This window comes from Arvicanthis niloticus, chromosome 4, assembly GCF_011762505.2.
Source record: "Arvicanthis niloticus isolate mArvNil1 chromosome 4, mArvNil1.pat.X, whole genome shotgun sequence".
NCBI classification, from domain to species: Eukaryota; Metazoa; Chordata; class Mammalia; order Rodentia; family Muridae; genus Arvicanthis; species Arvicanthis niloticus.
Genome location: NC_047661.1, coordinates 50774402 through 50792783, shown reverse-complemented (window position 1 = coordinate 50792783; position 18382 = coordinate 50774402). Strand labels below are relative to the sequence as shown.

Sequence of the window (18382 nt, the reverse complement as noted above, 5' to 3'; positions counted from 1 at the left end):
GCAGTCTCTACAATGCCAACTCTACCCAGCACATCAAAGGGACCAAAAGACACGCCATGCATCTTGAGTGACTGCATTGCCACCTGCTGAGCTCTACCCAACCCCCCTGCAGTGATGCAGTTCCTAGAGCATAGACAGTGGAAATGAAACACCCTAAGTAGCTCAAGTGCAGAGGTTTCAACAAGATTGTGATACACAGATGGGTTTTGGGGACTGACGTCAGAAAGCCTGGTTGACCTGTGAGTTCATCATTAAACATGACAACAGTTTTTAAACATGGCTGATACATTATGGATCTTGGCATCTTCTGATAAACAACCCGTTCTGATGTTCTACGTAGGAAAGACCCGCTGCCAAGGGAAAGAATGTCGTGATGTCAAGTAGATATAAAGAACTTACACAAAGCCAGCACATCCAGTGATGGCTCAGGACAAGCTCAGAACCTGTACCACTCACAGAAACTCAGCTATGACAGTGGTCCCTTCCCTCCTTCCCTTCCTCTTCTTCCTTTCTGGATTATGCCCCACTCCTGGTCTTGATCATATCAGAAACTGGTGAGGTTTCTTCTGCAAATGCTGACTCCATATTACAGTGAGGTGCTGTTTCTTGTCAGTTTTTCCTGAGTAGGCAGAGGAGTGTAACCCAATGGGGTTCAAACAGCTTAGGAAGAAAATGGGACCAGCAGAAGTTAAAAGCCATTGCTTCTTTGGTTAAAAAACAAAACAAAACAAAACAAAAAAACCCATGGCTGATATTTAGGTTCTTCACCCCCACCCCATACAGAAAATAGATTTTGCTATTCTTGTTCAAAGTACAAAACATAAATCACATGTTTAGAACTTGGAATGTGTAATGCTAAGAGACCATTTTTGTTGTTAAAAAAAAAATCTGACATTAAGTGTTTGCTTGTCTTTGAAGTTGTACTCCTGAAATATGCTAGCTTTCTAAATGACAAATTTGCCATTCACATTGTCAGGAGACAGATGATAAACACCCTTAGTCCTGGGTTCAGTCTTGGGGCATTACAATTTATAGTCTCTTAGAACCAAAAATAGAAAAAACAAACAAACAAACAAACAAAAAAACAACCAAAACCCCACATGGTACAAGGTTACTATTCCTTCCTGTCCTCTCTCTTTGGAGGACAGGAAGCCTGGCTCCTACCAGGCCACTGCTGAGGCCATGCGTAACCACTGTCCCACGGCTTCAGCCACACCCTCTCCCAACCTTCTGTGAGAAGGCAGTACAGATGCTAAACGGGATGCCACGCATTATCGCATTATTCTATTTTTGACAATCCATCGTCAAAAAGATGTTCACATAGAAACAGAGGTAAGCCTAACAGCCAATGAACCCGGAGAGGGACAGCACTTAAGCTAACCAGACAGTAAACATGTAAACGCTAGTGATAAGAAATGTGAATTATCAGACTTTAATCATTAAAGCAGGTCCCATTGTCCTCCACTGGGGTGGTCCTGGCCCCTCATCCTGGCCCCTAAGTGCTCTACATCTCAGCTTTGCATTCTTCCCTGAGGGAGGACGTAGGCAAGATAGGCCCAATCTCTTTCACAAGCCAGTTTTAAAAGAACACGGTAGGAGTTAAGAACCTAGGAGCCCTCTACAGCTCAGAAATGAAGTCATGGCATTTTCCCAACTTTGTGTTTTAAGGTAAAAGGATCCAGATGAAAAATATACAGAGACTACTGGATGCAGCCTCTGTGCTTGTAGAGTATTGTTACTGTTCTGCGGTTTCAATTCTCCCCATGGGACAGAACTACATTGTTCTAAGCCGTCTCTATTTGTCCTTATGGAGGTTGAGGCAAATTTAAATTTTACACAGGACATTATCCTCCCAACTTAAAGATGTCTAATACATGATTTCTGTCAAGCTAATTAAAAATTATGAGAGCAGTGTGACTTTGTATTACATTAAAAAATGCTAAGTTATTGCACAGTTTATTTCTGTGAAACTGCTTGTTATCAACCAGGCAGTCACTGCTTTCCTTGTTGACAGCTGACATCTGGAAAATTACCAGCATGTTCAAACCATTTCATCTCCGTTAGTATCTTTCAAAAGTATAAAAAGGGATATTCCTTTGAAAATGCAAATGTTCTAAGAAAAGCCACATCCAGGGGTTGGGCAGGAAGAGAATAAGCTGGCACCACGCAGGGCAGGGCTGCGTGAGACCACACCTACCAGATTCCATTGGGAAAAGGGATTTTCACTTGAAAATGAGGCTTCCTTTTTAGAGTCAGTGAATGTCTTCAAGAATAGCATCTTCTGTCTGTACCATGCTTCATATAGGAGCCAGAAGTTACTATCCAAAGCTGCATCTGCACAGGCATCTGGAAACCCAGGCTTGAGATAAGCCACTTTCAGTTTCCCTGCACTTACTCACCATCACTGGACCAAGGCTTCTCCCTTTGCTTCTGTGGGAACACACTTCAAATAATGAATGGACTAATTGAATGATCTGAAAGGAAGCAACCTCTCCCATTTAAACATCTGGATTGTCTGGAGTGTCGTGACAAATGTGTGTGACTGATACAGTTCTTCATGGGTACCACTGTGAGGATGGGGTAGATTTCTGCCCTTCCTCAAAACCTGCTGGCGGCCCCAAGCTGCCACCAGAACCATTAACGAATCTGCTTGTGCAAAGAAAAAGGATGCTGGTCTTTGGATGTTTTCAAAATGCATTTAGATGTGGCAAATATACAAGATTCTGTGGTTAAACAATACAAAGCTTCTAGAACAAGTGAAAACAAACCCCTGAATATGATCTATTCCTTTGCCCCACGCTTGCCTCTTAGTGAAATTCTGAACCACAAACGTGGCTATGATTTGTCGAGATGAACAGCACATGTGTGTCTCAATGACCTTACTCAGATTGTACATGTGATGTGTAGTTAATACCAAATGTATAGCATGATTAGAACACTTGCCTTAACAGTATGCAGCTCAGCAGTGGTACATTGAACAAATGACAGACAAAGCAGAAACGTTACTAAGGCTCTGCAAATGCTTATGTATTAGGGGACATTTAGAAACGTACCTATGGACCCCACTGTGCCAACTGTCCTTGCCCTTTTGCAATCTACAGCCTAGTTTAAGGGATGCTATTTTTAGTCCTAGTTTTATTTTTTATTATATAGGTGGCATATTCCTCAAAATATTGGATGAAGTTTTAAATTAGTGACTGTACCTCTGATTTATTCTATTCTGTGTTTCACCCATAGTTTTGGGTTACTTGTTTACAGCTGCCCCACCCCCACCCCCCACCCCCCCAAAAAAGAAAAAAAAACTGACAAGGCAGAGGATAATGGCTAGGGAAATATAGCCAAACCTTATAAGTTGTCAGACTTCTCTCTCTCTCTCTCTCTCTCTCTCTGAAAGACAGGATGACATAGGATATGAATTATGAATTTCAGGATGTATGAGCCCTAGATTGCAAATTATTTCACAGAATCAGGTGAAGAGAGGAAAGATAATAAATCTGTGTTAATATTAACAGGTGAAATTTCTATTATACATTAAAAATAGTTAAAATGTCAAAAGGGAATTAAAATCAAGTATATACTTTTCCTTTTATATTATTTTCTTTCTTTCTTTCTCTTTCTTTCTTTCTTTCTTTCTTCCTTCCTTCCTTTCTTTCTTTCTTCTTCTTCTTATTTTTTTTTGGTGTGTGTCAGTGACGAGGAAAAAAACATTTTGGTTTAATTTGGAAAGCAAAAAAACCTGAGGAGAAACAACTGAAGGCTGTGGTAGCCCAGCCGAGAACTGCCGGGCATGGCAAAGCCCTTGCTTCTTACCAAACAGGAGGGAGACCTTTCAGGATGTTGCAATATGCCTGCTGGCCTTCTGCTTCTGGGAGACTGTTGGTCATATTAAATCATAACATTCCAATACTGCTTCTATCACAAGCCAGCCTTGCAGGTAAAAACTCAGTGCTTCTGACTTACAAACTGTAATTCCAAACTGGTAATTAGGAGCCTGCTGAAATGTCAGGAGGGGTTACCCAGACTTGTCTGTGATCAAGTTAATCAGGGAACAAGAAGCTCACAGACACTGTATTAGGGTTCGATATGTGTTTTCTCATCTCCTATATGACATTTAGCTTGGTTATTTCACACCATGAAGTATGGTTCTCCAATTTCCCTGACAATAAAACCATGTACATGGAAAAATATTTTTAGCATACATGTTCTCTTGTGTTGAGGGCCGACAGATTTCTCTGTTCCAACTAGCCCAGAGTCCTAGATGAAAATGATGTAACCAGAGGCAGTTAGTTCATAGTTCAGTTTATAGTTCACCCCCCACCCCCACCCCCGTATCTGACTGGCATCTTTTCCAGAGCTGAATCAGGAGTGCCGGTGTAGCAAACACAGGATATTTTGGGTGACTATTCCAGGGCGAAGACCTGTGAAATACTGAGTCAAAGGAAAAAAAAAATCTCTGAAATCAGGAAGAGGAGGACGATGAGAAGAAACAAACAGGAAAATCAAAGTACACCTGGCAGACGAAAAGAGTTCACTCCTTTTTTGACTCTTTCATGCATTTTCAGATGTTCCAGCCAACAGTGCAGTCAGTTCCCTGGAGCCTCCTGAGAGGATTAAAACAACAATGCTAGCACTCTGAAGCTTCTGCATCTGTGCAGAATGTCCAAATCACCACATCTGCATGACAGAAGCTGTGCTTAAGTTACCAAGCCTTGGAAGCTCTATACTAGAACCTTCTCTTGGTCATGTTTTTTGACATATACCAGATTCAAGAGGCCAGTCCCTTCCGGTCACAGCAAGGAGCAGAGTGTACCTGCCTACCAGAAATGAGTGCATACAGCCATGTGGTAGAACAATGATCCAGAGCGGCTTGGGCAAGCTGGTCACATTTTAGAAATTATAGATCTTGGGAACTAGCTTTGGATTGTTGTAGATCCGTATAATTTATTTTTGTGATTAAACAACTGCAAATGCAGTGAGTTCTTTAAAACCCTGGTCCCTGCCCTCCCACCCTATCCCACCTGAAGAGTACAATCGCTAGGGGGAGCAGCAGCAGAGCTAAGGTTCAAGGGGCCTGGGGCTGGCATCAGCTTCATTCCTAAAACACTGTAAAACTCTCCCGAGTTTGGCACTGTGGGGACTATTGGCAATTAGAACTCAGGCTAGGTAGCGAGTCTGGGTAGCCCTGGGGATGATCTCAAAGTTTTGGCAGTGCTGTTTATGGAATCTTTACATGTACTCTCTCAAATCCGATTCTCTTGGAGCTAGATTCACCGTTCCTGAGATGCTGGAGGAGGAGGTGGCCACTATGCCCAGCCAACTCCCCAGAGCTGGACACAGGTCAGGAACGGGACATTCAGGAGGAGATGGAGAAAGTAAAGGGCTACTCTGGCTTTCTGTGTAACTGCTTATCAAAATACTACCATTTTGTCTAGAATTTCTATCTTTAAAAAAGTCTACAAGACATGGGAAGGGGAAGAGGCAAGAAAAGAGTGAAATATATTCTTTTTTTTTTTCCTATTTGGTTAAATACATTACTTCTCCAAAGCAAACTTTACAGGATATATCTATAAACCTCAGCTAGAAGGTTTTGTAGCTACTGTCGCCAGCAATGCTGGTTCAGAAACCCTGTTTGCTCAAGGAATTCCAATGGACTAACTTGGTAGCTTTCTTTTTTTCTTCACCCAAATGTTTGTGTCTCGATTTTTTTTCCCTCTTGTTATAAACTTTTGTGTTAAACAAATAACAAAAAAAGAGAAGTTGATTCTGAGGCTGTCTAGTCCGGACCTTTAGTTAGAAGAAGGGCTTCGGGCACGCTAGCGTAAGAACATCCTAAGTCAACAAGCTCATCCCATCACTGGTTAAACCCACATCTGTCTCCCCCGTTCTCCTTCCACTTGACCCATAAAACACATCCATCAGCCCATGTCTCTCCACAGGCCAATGCTTCAGTCTAACATGATAGAATGCAATTGTGTACTAAAACATTCTGAGAAGCAGAAAAGACCCTAATTCCAATGTTGGAAACACAAGATACAAAAGTAAGTGAATTTCCTGGGAAGCCATTATTAATTCTTGATGCAGTCAAAGGAAAGCAAGTTCCTGGAGGAATCGAGACAGTTTGCAAAGTCCAAGTCTTTCATTCCCCAGGCTGGGCTTCGGGCAATCTCTGCAGCTGAAGGACAGAGGGCTGGGCAGTGGGGTAGGGATGGCTAAAGAGCAGGGCTTGAGAAGCCATGCTGACAAACACCCTCTCTGAGAGGACAAAACAAGGCAGGCTCTGGTGTACTCTGCAAATGAAAATCTTGGCTCTTTGGGGCTGGTTCAATCAGTCAAAAAGGACAACCTAATATGTCCTATAAATTAACTTACAAAGTACAGAGACTGGGGGAAAAAAAAACCCACAACTTTGGTGTTAGGAAGGAAAGAGCAGTATTCTAGGCCCTCAAATAACTCTGCTGCTGATCTCTGAGGGTTCTTGCTTGAATTCCCACCCAGCTCTGCCACCAGTGCACACAGGGCCCCAAAAGCCAGTCTGCTGTTTTTCCCTCCAGGTCACAGGAGACAGTTCATATTTGCCTGGGTATGGGCAGAGATTTGTAATCGAACATGAAAGCTCTTTCTCTTGCCAGGAAGCATGTACCAGTAGTTTGCCTCCAAATACCGACTTGCAGTGGTGGCTGGAAACAGCGCCGGTGGGTGATTCTAGGCTGCTGTTTCTCCCAACACTATCTGAAAGACATGAGAGTTACTGGGCTGGATGGGCTTGGGAAGGGCTGTGCAGAACCCAGCCAGCAGCTGGTGAGTGTGAGCTGGTGATCCCAGGACTTTCACCTTCCTCTCCAATGCAGATAGCGATTCTCAAAGGGGCATTGAGAATTGCCCCAGCCTTATTCCTCCTTGAAGATGGAAGGGCATACTGTACTGTGATGTGCTCTCCACCCTGCTTCTGGCCCTTTCTGTGAGTTCTTGGTAAGGGGAGGCAAAAACTCATGTCTCATGGTGAACTCAGTGGCTGCCTTTGATGCATTGTGAGGTTGTGAGCATATGGTGAGGTTACACTCCATGAGGAGAGGCATAAGGGCTGGTTAACTGCATCCTGACTCTATTGAGCTAATGATGAAGGGGGGAAGGGGAAGGCGGGAGGCGTGCAGGAAGCTGCACTGACTTTCTATCCCTCAACCTCTAGAAGCAGGCAACAAATTACAAAGTGCTGCCTGTCTCCTTCCAGGCTGCTGGAGTACCAAAGGCCAAAGCTCAGAAGGGAGAGCATTTCTGAGGAAATTTCTTTGAGGCAGAGGGCACAGCCACCATCATCATGGTGATGTGTTGGCATCACCGGCTTGCCCTGCCCAGGTCCAGAGAGGACAAGTCAGGTCCCTGAAGGACCACGAAAGAGATCATGAAAAGTACATTAAGAAGGGAAATACATGGCCTGTCTTTCTTTTGCCTCATATGTGGGATTTGTGGCTACCTACGTATGCATTTCAAACACTGATAGAAGGGCTGGGGGAACACAAACTTAGCAGCCTCTCTGCGATGTCAGCTGGGGAACCCTCTGCTCAGCACTTCAAAAGGATTCAAGGCCATCGGGGAAGGGGGTTCTGTGTTGGGATGCATGATCCTAATTATAATTCCCACGACTTTACTACATGAGGAGAACAGTGTGTTGAGAGTCCTCTAGTTTAGGGCATCTGAGATCCTGCAGGGCTCACTGCTCTTCTGTTTTGCTGCTATTCCTGAACTTCACCACCATGACAGTAATGTTGTCAGGGCAGCCTCTGTAAAAGGACTGCAGGACAATGCTTTTGGCCCCAAAGTGCGGCTCATCCAAGCGCTCTTTGATGAATCGAACTGCTTCTTCATTGCTGAAAGCATCCCACAGGCCATCTGATGCCAAGATCATGAACTCGGGCTGCAGCTTGTCCAGGTCAAAGGTCAAGATGTCTGGGTCTGGGATGACCACGTTGAGATTTTTCAGTGGATAATCTCCCAGCGATCGAGACATGGCTAGGATTCCCTGGACCCTCCAGGAGCCATTAAAGCTGATGAACCCACCTGGAAAGACAGAGGGAGCCTGTTAGCTTGCCCGGCTGATAATCTCTCACACTTTTACAGTCTGGGTGTGACACAAGGTGGTCTGCTACCTCAGAGCTGAGCCACAAGTACTCTGCCTTCACCTTCGTCACTGCCAAGGCCAACAGTATCTCGCTGCAGGGCCTGGAGTGGAACATCACACTCTCATCCTTGGCACTGATAGTGTTTTTGAGAATATTAAGGGTGGAGTACGGGTGGGGACAGAATGTTAATAACACCCTGTGGCAGCTCAGTGATTGACAACATGTAGCTTCAGTATGGGGGTTTGAGGAGAGTGGTAAGAAAATGCTGAAAAGCACGTGGACAGGCAGGGAGACGTCTCTGAAATAGTCCCTTAGTGAGTTCACTCTAGGATGTACTGATGTGAACCTCAAAAGGAACTGGAATCAAGGAAAAACCACATTCTAGGCACATTTAGTGACCGTGGATGAGAAACACTCCCTTCTTTGGATGCTGCATCTTCCTAGCTGCCAAGTGAGTCTACATTTATTCCGTTACATTGTGAGAATGTAAGACATTAGTCCATGCACCTCCCCTAGCACAGTGCCGGAGGCCACACCCACTCAGCATTATCCCTTCTTTCCTCTCCTTCTCTTCCTTTTTGTCTTTGAGAGAAAGCCTCTTATGGTCTAAGGCAGTCTTGAACTTACTCTATGGATGAAGGTGGCCTTGGATTTCTGAATCCCCTGTCTCCAAATCCTGAGCATCAGGGTTAAAGGCATGCACCACCACCCCTGGCTTCCATTAGGCTCTCCTTAAAGGAGCCAGAATTTTGTTCATTCACGTATTTGTTTGATATCTACTGAAGATCTGCTCTGTAAAAGGAGATTTTTCTGGCTATGAAGGTTATGTAAGATCTAGATCTTTCTCTGACAACCTGGAGGAGAGAGAGAAGCCATACTTAATGAAAATCACAGGCATCCAGCAGAACTCTTCTGAGACAGGTTAGTGTCTGCTAACCACTGAAGACCGGCAAGGCGGAGGGATGGCTTGTGGGAGTGAGCGTCATAGCACAGTTAGCTTTAAGAGAATGGTGGACAGAACATAGGGCAGTCCCTACAAGTGTGGTGTAGTGGTCAAGGGCTGGGCTGTGTAGTCCATCACGGTTTCAATGCTGGCTTGTCATTTACTGGCTGTACATCTGTGGACACAAGTCTCTTGGAAGTTCCAGTTTACTGGCTAGAGAGTGATTTTAACATTATAGTCTTCACAGAATGTATAAACAGGGATGATGCGTGTCAGGCTTGGCTCCTACACATGGTGACTGGAAGCTAACACTGATGCTGGTAGTGAAAAGCAGAGACAGAAAGGTCACCATATACGGCTGGGACTTCCGGTCACGACATGCGGTCATGTCGTGAAGTCTATGGTCATAATAAACACAAATAAAGATGACAAAACTCATTGTTATTCCTTAAGCCATTTAGGGTGATTAAGGCAGATTCACAACTGGTCTATGTGCACAGAGCATGAGACAGCAGACTGCTTAGCTCTAAATGGAACGTCTATATTGTCCCTCTCTGCCTGAGGTTCAGAGATCATGGAAGCAGAGGGGGCAGCAAGAGTGTAAGAGTCAGAGGTGGTGGAGGACCACAAGGGAAACAGCAGGGCACTGTCACACATGAACTTACGGCATTGTGACAGTATGTATACACAGTACCTATGAAAACCCAAGTCAGACAACATAAGTATGGAGGTGAGAGGCAGGCATGAAGGTCCACCTAGCAGAGAAACCATTGGCAACTGATAGCTTCAGTTCACTCAGGGCGAGCTCTCATGGTGAGACGATGCCTCCATAAACGAATGTCCGAGCATTTTATTCATCTTTTCTGGAGCTCAACAAAGCTTGATGTTTTATTTCATCAACAGAAAACCCAAGGAAAACTTCCATTCAAATGTTTCCTTCAAAACATTCATCCTGCATCAGTCACAAGCAGGACTTGAAGTGAGGGCTATAAAAAACCTCAGCGCTTTCATCCTCATCACTCAGCTCCCTGCTGGGAAGGCTCAAATGTTCACCAGGCTCGCTTCATTTCCTCACCTTGCAGAAGCTAACCTCCAGTGACCAAGAGTCGTTCTGCAGTTTTGCACACGCACCAGGGATCTAGGCTGCTTAGCTGCCTGGTACAGTGCTCTGCTGTCAGTTTAGAGTGTGAAGGGATTCCTGCCTTCCATGTGTAGGAAACTCTCGGATCTCATAATCCTCCTCAGAGTCTTGGTCTCAGTATCACTTTATTGACCCATGTCTGGGACTGAAGGACTTGGGAGGTGGAGGCAAGAAAATGGGGCTAGCCTGGGCTATTTGAACCCTCATCTCAAAAAATGAATGACTATCACTTTAGCGACTTTACACCCTACTTAAAGTTACAGCTTCCTGTCACCCCCATTTCTTTATCTGCTTTATGAACCTAGACAGTAGTTACTACTTTCTGATACACTACAGAACTCACTGACCTTTGGCTGGTGCCATTTACTTTATTGTCACCTCAACTAACTTAGAAATATAAATTTCAGGGGGGCTCTGTGTGTGTGTAGGGACGGAGGGCATGCTGAATAGACAGTAGTCTCTTCCCTCTCCACTTAAGGATGGTCACTGAGTTGGGTGCTGAGGTACGGAGATAACCGAGACCAAGTTCTTGCTTCTGAAGAGCTCACTGTCATGTCTGCACTGGTTGGTTCTGTAGTGCTGAGCACAGCTGCATCCCAGCTGCTGATGGTCAGGAAGGCAAGACAGGTAAGAGCCAGCGGTATTGCATGCATTTTCACAAGGAGCCTAGTGAGACTTACTGAGGATGAGGGAAAACGTAGAGAGGGCAGCCAACCCAGACTGTGGAAGTCTTTGCCTCAATGGGGTGGGAAAAGCTTCCAACAGGACGCTCCAAAGTTGAATTTTACACATTTTTTAACTGCTCGGCAGTGAGAAGGACATTTATACAGGCACAGATATATCATTGGAGTTCACACTGGAGTTTTAAAAGCCTGTCATGGCTGCAAGGGAGCAGGGGCCCAAGGATCAAGTTGATCCTTTTCCTTTAAAAGGAAAAGGACTGTCTTTGACCCTTTTGGAATCTTTGGCCACAAAGAGTGGCAAATTAAGTTGCCATTAATAATAAGAAATGTACGGTTTAGGAATATGGAGTAGGTAACAGTCATGTCATAGTGACTCTGTGCTGATGGGTGAATTTCTTCCCAAGAAACTCTCCAAGCAAGCCCTAGATCATCAAACAAAATGGTAGACTTCCCCCAAGGGGTGGGGGTGGGGCCACAAACTCACCAGCTCTCTTTATCCTCTTCCTTTCCTTCAGCTGATAAGGCTTGTGATCGTGAGACAAGGGAATGGCATTGCCATCTTTGTCACACAAGACTCCTCGAGAGTCACCAACATTGGCCACGGTGAGGTCTTTATCCGAGAGTAGAGCGATCAAACACGTTGTGCCTGCAAGACAGAAGAAAGAGGCCATGTAGGTGGGGGAGGGGCATGGATGGTCCCCTGCTTCTCCAGGCCAGCAGACTCCCGCCCTTAGAGCCAGCCTCTCTTGCCAGAGGAGCTTTGTTCCAGAATAATCACGATTCACTTCGACATCATTGATCAAATCTGACAGGCCATTTTCTTAACCGTGTTACCCTGTCACTGAAACAGGCTGGAGGAACAGTATCATTTTCCTAAATCACTTTGTTTCTGCTACTCTCAATTTAAAACATCACATTCAACAGGATTAGGGGAGAATCAGAATCAGCTCGAAGCCCTAGACAGCTGGTACATGTTTTCATCCTCTTGTTAGTACCAAGGGAGTCTCTGAGACATCCCAGTGGCAAGCGTGAAAGCGTATAGGTGGGGGAGGGGCTGGCTCCTGAGAAAGAGGCAGATGCCAACGACCATATCCCTGTGGCGCTGTGACAAAGCCAGTACTGCCAGGAAAGGTCGAGCCCAAATATAGAAAGTCTGAGAGCAGAGACCAGGGACTAGGAAAAGGGCAGCCCGTCCCAGGTGTGCAGGGGCAGACTACAACAGCAGAAGCAGAGACATCTACACGGAAGATGGAAGTGGGATGGAGGTCCAGTCACGTGCTGGCCTGTAGCCCACAGGTGACACACAAAGACAGGCTTTCCTCAGTTCCTTCTGAAGTGAATACGAACAAAGCAAAGAGAATGTAACCCTCTTTTACCTTCCTCTTCCCCGCCGGTCACTGTCAGTGGTGACCTGTCTGCTGAAACTCACAGCTCACAACTCTTCCTCAAATTGATAGCTAGCCCCTTTACTCGTCCAAAAGTACTCACAGGTCCTTCCCTAAAGGTCCCTTCCTCATTAAGAAAGTCACACTCCATAATAAAAATATAAACTGCATCTAAATGACCTTTTACTCTTCATAGAACACACACACACACAAAAAAAAGAAGACCCCTGCTTGTAAACAGAATAAATATAGTTTGATATGAGTAGATCAGTTACAATAATCAGCATTCAATTACAAATCTGCTTGAAACTCTATTCTTTCTAAATTAGGGAAAATGATTGGGGGTGACTGGAGATGGCTCGAGCAGGTGCACACTGCCTCAGCTCGTGAGTTCACATGTGCATCGATCATGCTGAGTCAGAGGACCTTGTTCTCCGGGTGCCCTCCATCCCCTCTGGCTCTTACACTCTTCTGTCTCCTCTTCCTCAGGGCTTCCCGGGCCCCAAGGGGAGGGAGTGGATGGAGACATTCTATTTAGAGCTGAGAATTCCCAGGTCTCTCACTCTCTGCATATTTTCTGGCTGTGGAGTTCTGTGCTTGTCCCCATCCACTGCAGGAGGAGGCTTCTCTGTTGGTGGCTGGGAAAGGCAATGATTTATGAGTGTAGGAGAATGTCACTAGGACTCAATTGACTGCTATGTACTTTCAGTAGAACAGGAGTATTTGGTTTTACCCCAGTCCCTGGGATATCTAGACTCAGGTTCTTGGTACCCAAGCAGTGTTGGGGAGAGGTTCCATCTCATGGAGCAAGCCTTAAGTCAAATCTGATATTAACTGGCCACCCCTACAAGCTCTGTGCCGCCACCACACTAGTGTATCTTGCAGGTGGGACGCCATTGTAGATCAAAGGGTTTCCAGATGGCTTGGCTTTTACCTTTCTCAGTTGGTAGCATGCGTACTACCTTCTGGTACCAAGAGCACTACCCCTCGGGGTAAAGGCTCTAGGTAGGCACCAGCTAGACCTCTCTGTGTTCAGTAGGTTGTGTAGGTGTTGTCTCCAGCTATAGGTGCCTTGCCCCCAGTTTGTGGAGAGCAGCCTATAGCTGTGACAAGAGCCTGGGTTGCTTAGGGATTCCCATGAGACCCTTTTGGCCAACCATTCAATTAGATGTAACCCATTCTCAGTACTGGAAGTTTCATCTGGTGATAAGAGATCTTCAGTTGAGGCTCTCTTTCCCCCACCCCACATTCTAGGTGATTTCGTTTAGGGACATACCTCAACATAATAAAGGCAGTTTACAGCAAGCTTGTAGCTAATATAAAAATGGAGAGAAACTCAAAGCTGTTCCACTTAAATCAGGAACAAGACAAAGTTGTCTATTCCCTGCATTCCATTTCAATAGTACCTGAAGTCTGAGCTAGAGCAATAAGACAGCTGAAGGAGATCAAGGGGGCACAAATTGGGAAGGAAGAAGTCCTGGCTGGGGTCTGAGCCTTTTCCCGACCCCATTGCAGTCAGTTCATCTGTTAGCTTATTGAGTTGTCAGGTAAGGAAGAGAGAGTCAGCGCTGCAGCTACAAAATAGCCTGAGCTTTTTATTCTACCTATGTAGGATGAAGAATCACTGCAGGGTTTTCGGCATCTTAGTTTCACATTGAGGACAGATTGAGCTAATGAGGATCAGAACTGATACAGTAACTATAGGGACAGAGGATGGCACATGGGTTTTAAGCCAGATTGAGTAGGCCCATCAAGGAGGGAGTAAGGAAGAAGGTGGTGGTTTAGAATAATGCCCCTATCTCTGGGCAGAAAACTGGGTGTTCCCTGGAAGTCAGGGATGTTTACTGTGAGTTTCTGGGAAAGGCTTTTGCTTTCATCGACAGATGCAGAGCAGAAAAGAACCATTTCTTTGGCTCAGTATTGTCTGGTGAGTTTCACTGAACAGAGGCAGCTAGCTTGTGATGGAGGGGACAATCTCAGCACCTAAGAGTGGGGACTGAAAAGCACATGGTTCCTGTCACTTCTGCCAGCATGCGAATCAGCAGTGGCAGATCTCGCATAATCTGGCTCCATCCCAACTGTCCAATATCATGGAAACAGCTGAGCCAGTCTGCCCCAGTGTGTTTTTGTTCTGTGTGACAATAAACTTCCTTTCTGTTGGAGTCTTTGGAGTCAGGTTTCACATCTATCTCAGGATGCAGGGTTTAGTATCACACTGCCTACATTAGCAAGAGAATCTTAGGCTTGGCCAAATGGTGGTATGTAGGTGGCAGAAACAGGGTCACAGGTGTATGTATGTACGTATATATGTACATGTATACACACATATATACATACACATAATACACACACACACACACACACACACATATGTTCAGGGTCCTCTCTACAAAAAAACAACAACAAAACAAACATGCCCACTTCCTACATAGGGGCTGTAAGGGTTTGGAGAAATAATCTGTGTAGAACTAATGCAGAATGATCAGAAAGAAGCCAGCACACAGGGGCACAAACAGTGCATTGTTTGGGATTTGCAGTCTTAGCCCAAGGTTACAAAACTGTTTATAGTATAATGTTACTCAACAGCAGAAAGTACTCTCTTGCCAAGAATCTCCAGAAAAAACACCTCCCAGGAGAAAATGCTTGCAATCTCACTTTCTTCAGTATGCTTGAGAAAAATAACCTTGGTATTTTGGCTAATAGTTTTGAGATAAATTGATTTATTCCATTTTAATGATATTCATCAGGATACATTATTCCTTAATTTTGAACCTCAGTATGTTTTCACACTAATATCATTTTCATGAGGTTGTTAATTAATTGGGATGAGATCTTGGAAACTTAACATAATAACCTCACCTTATAGATTAAAAAAACAAAATCTGAATACCTGCAATTTCAGCACTCTGGAGGTAAGGAAAGATGACTGGGAGGTCAGGGATAATCGAAGACCTAGATAGTGAGTTTAAGAGTAACCTGGGCTACAGGAGGCCCTGTCTCAAAGAACGATAACAACAGAAATATCAACAAACACCTGGAAAAGTGAGTTTGCACAATCTGGACTTCAGAGTGTAGACTGGGTGAAGCCCTCTGACCTTCGTATCTGAGAAAATGGCACCACAATCCATTCAGGTACTTGAGCAGAAGCCTCGGCATCTGGCTGGGTTGTTTTCTGTTCCTCGGCTGAGCCATCTAGTGCATCTAGTGAGTGCTCTGGCCTCTAAAGCACTTGCTGTTCTGCGCTCACAGAGCTGATGCCAGGTAGGCCACTGGCATCTCAGCCAGCAGGCTCCATCAGGATGCCACGTGAGAAGCTACAGCGGCAGATTCTGTGTGATCTAGCCCCGTTCCAACACTATTATCACTGTCTCCCTTGTTCTGGTCTCCCTTTCCTTACTCACATATGCCAAGCCTCTTGTCATCTGGGCTCTGTGCACACGGTTCCCTTTGCTCTTCTGTCCTTGATGCTGGCTAGCAGATCTGCTCTTGACTAAGCTCCAAAAGGAGGTTTGCAGAAAGCCCTTTTCTGATGATTTTATCTCCTCGGTACTTCTCTATTGACCTCCAACACTATTATTATTATATAGCATTATTATATAGATATCTTGTTTACTTATTTAAAGCATCGAATATCAATCTTGCCCTATAGACTATGTATTCTTACAAAGAATAGGGGATATTGCTTTGTTTCCTTAATCAATGCTGCCTAGACTACTACGGGCACTCAATAATTGCTCAATAAATGGATTAGAAGACTGAATAAACGCTCACCTAACATTATACTTACAGCCTGACACGTTGTTCTGACAGGCCTGTCAAGTTTAGTACCATGCCACATGTGGCCTTCTAGACACTACTATTCAGGGAACCACTCTTAGGCTTTTGTTGTTGCTGCTTTGTTTTTACCCATTGCTCAAAACATGATACCCCTTCCTGTGCAGGTACAGCCCATGGTCCCACGCACACTGTGGATAGACAGAGAGATGAGTCCCCCACTGATTGCTCTGGTCCTGGTCTAGTGCAAAGGAATGTGGGTAGGACTCTTATCTTTACTCCATGCACGTCTGTACCGAAGCTGTGCTGTTATAGAACAGTAAAGGTTCATCACAGTGGCTACTTCTGGGTCTACTTCTGCAGCGCAACAAAACAAGCCTGCTTTGTGTTGGCCCAATTATTTGGTTTTCCTGTAGGAAAACACCAGTGCGAACAACCCATTGGCCTATTCTTCCAAACTCTAATTCTCTCTTCTGAATTAACACCTGACAAGGTAAAGGGACGCAGGGAGAGCTTTTCCACACATGGATAAATGCTTCCGTTGGATGGCGTTAGGCGCTCACTTTATTTGATGAGTTGAGTTTCAAACTGTACATCCCAATGATGTTTAAGCTCCTAACTATAAGTGGTTTCTAGTTAAAATTTCTAAGTAAAATTCCTAGCAACTCCTTACTTATTATAAGCCCCATCAGGCAGCTCACAAACACACCTCAGCTGGTTTTCATGAAGGACAGCGAGGGTTCTGCTCACTCTTTTATGAGGATGAAGGATGATGTAGGGAGCAAAGTGCCGTCTCCATCCTCACACTGTTCAGCTGACAAAATGATTACATGGTCCATGTTATACAGCCAAAACCCAGCGATCCCAAACTGTTAGTGCACTCCTAACAATGTCCTGCCCTATTGCTTACATACACAACCCTATACATTTTATAACAATGTCTGGAATGCAAGAGGAAAGAGGGAAGTGGCTTGGGTGGGCTGACATCAGCACCTGTCTGTATGAACACTTTGCAAGCTTCGGTGCCTTCAGGGACACAGGTCAGGCATAACAGAAAGACTTCACAGCCCTCTGGGAGCAGCTTTAGCAACTACTTCTGGTAGGAGTGTGTATTCTAAAATCCTTTCCTACTCTGAGAAAAAGCAAACATGGCAGCCAGTGTCAGGGCTGTGAAAGGAAGCCTGTGCTGAGGGCAAGCTGGAGAAGGGGGCAGTCCTGGATAGTGAGGAGGGCAAGCTGGAGAAGGGGGCAGTCCTGGAGAGTGGGGAGGGCAAGCTGGAGAAGGGGGAAGTCCTGGAGAGTGGGGAGGGCAAGCTGGAGAAGGGGGCAGTCCTGGAGAGTGGGGAGGGCAAGCTGGAGAAGGGGGCAGTCCTGGAGAGTGGGGAGGGCAAGCTGAAGAAGGGAGCAGTCCTGGACAGTGGAAGCACAGGCCAGGTAGGGATGCAGGCCCATGGAGACTTATTTTTAGCCTTTTCCAAAGAAGCCATCTTCATATAATTTTTTCTGATATTTTGAAGTGGGCAACTTTTGTTTTAACAGATACTGTAAGTAAGACACAAGTGGAAAGCGCCAGATTTGTCTAGGAGTAGGCTATCTGGGCTCTTAACTTTCTGGAAAGAATCTCTTGGACACACCATTGCATCATAATAGAGACAGCAAGGAGACTTCACACTCCTGGCTGGCCTGCCCAGCTCAGAAATGTCAAAACACTTCCAGTAGGGGGGAATTATCCTACCCATCTTTGGATAGCAAAGTGATTTCAGGTGTTTGTTTAAGGTCATAAAGACTTGGGTGGTGCTGTGGGGGAGGGACTTTACCAGGGACCTGGGGTCTGCAGCTGGGGTAGCGTTTCTGTCAAACTTCAGGGATATCCACCTGCCACGTACCTACACAATGCACACCATTCCCTTTACCTGCCCTGTTGACGGGTTTCTGATGCATTAGAGGTGGAGTTCTACTTGGGGCTGAGAGGATGCTGTTTCCTCACTCATGCATTCTTACACTGGTGCTCTGTAAACCATAGCCTCAACTTATGTGTGTAACATACATGTTGAGGTTTGGTCTATTGCTATGTATTGTAATGCTAAATTTTAATGCCTGGAGTGACTTCTCGTGTTGACAAGCCTTTGTTATGCAAATCTTGGTCTTTGATTTAAAACTGTTGGTTAAAGAAAATTGGCTACAGCCAATTACTGGAGGGATTAGAGGTAGGTGGGTTTGGAGTGACCTGGTTGGGGGAGTGAGGATGGGGAGAAAGAGAAAGAACAAGAGGAGAGGAGGACGCTGCCACAAGGGGGTATGGACCATGAGCACATGGCCAGGAGAAACAGCAAGTATCT

The 18382-nt window shown here is 45.1% G+C and overlaps 1 protein-coding gene across 1 annotated transcript in view; it reads right to left on the bottom strand.

Moving 5' to 3' along the window:
• Positions 1-3611: 3611 nt before the first annotated feature.
• Ppm1l (protein phosphatase, Mg2+/Mn2+ dependent 1L) overlaps positions 3612-18382 on the bottom strand; it is a 245552-nt gene continuing 230781 nt past the window's right edge. Inside the window, exons 3-4 of the mRNA XM_034500165.2 lie at positions 11369-11530; positions 3612-8055 (exon numbers count right to left, since the gene is read on the bottom strand). Of these exons, the coding sequence (XP_034356056.1) occupies positions 7709-8055; positions 11369-11530 (509 nt within the window). The 3' untranslated portion in view covers positions 3612-7708. The remainder of the gene's footprint in view (positions 8056-11368; positions 11531-18382) is intronic.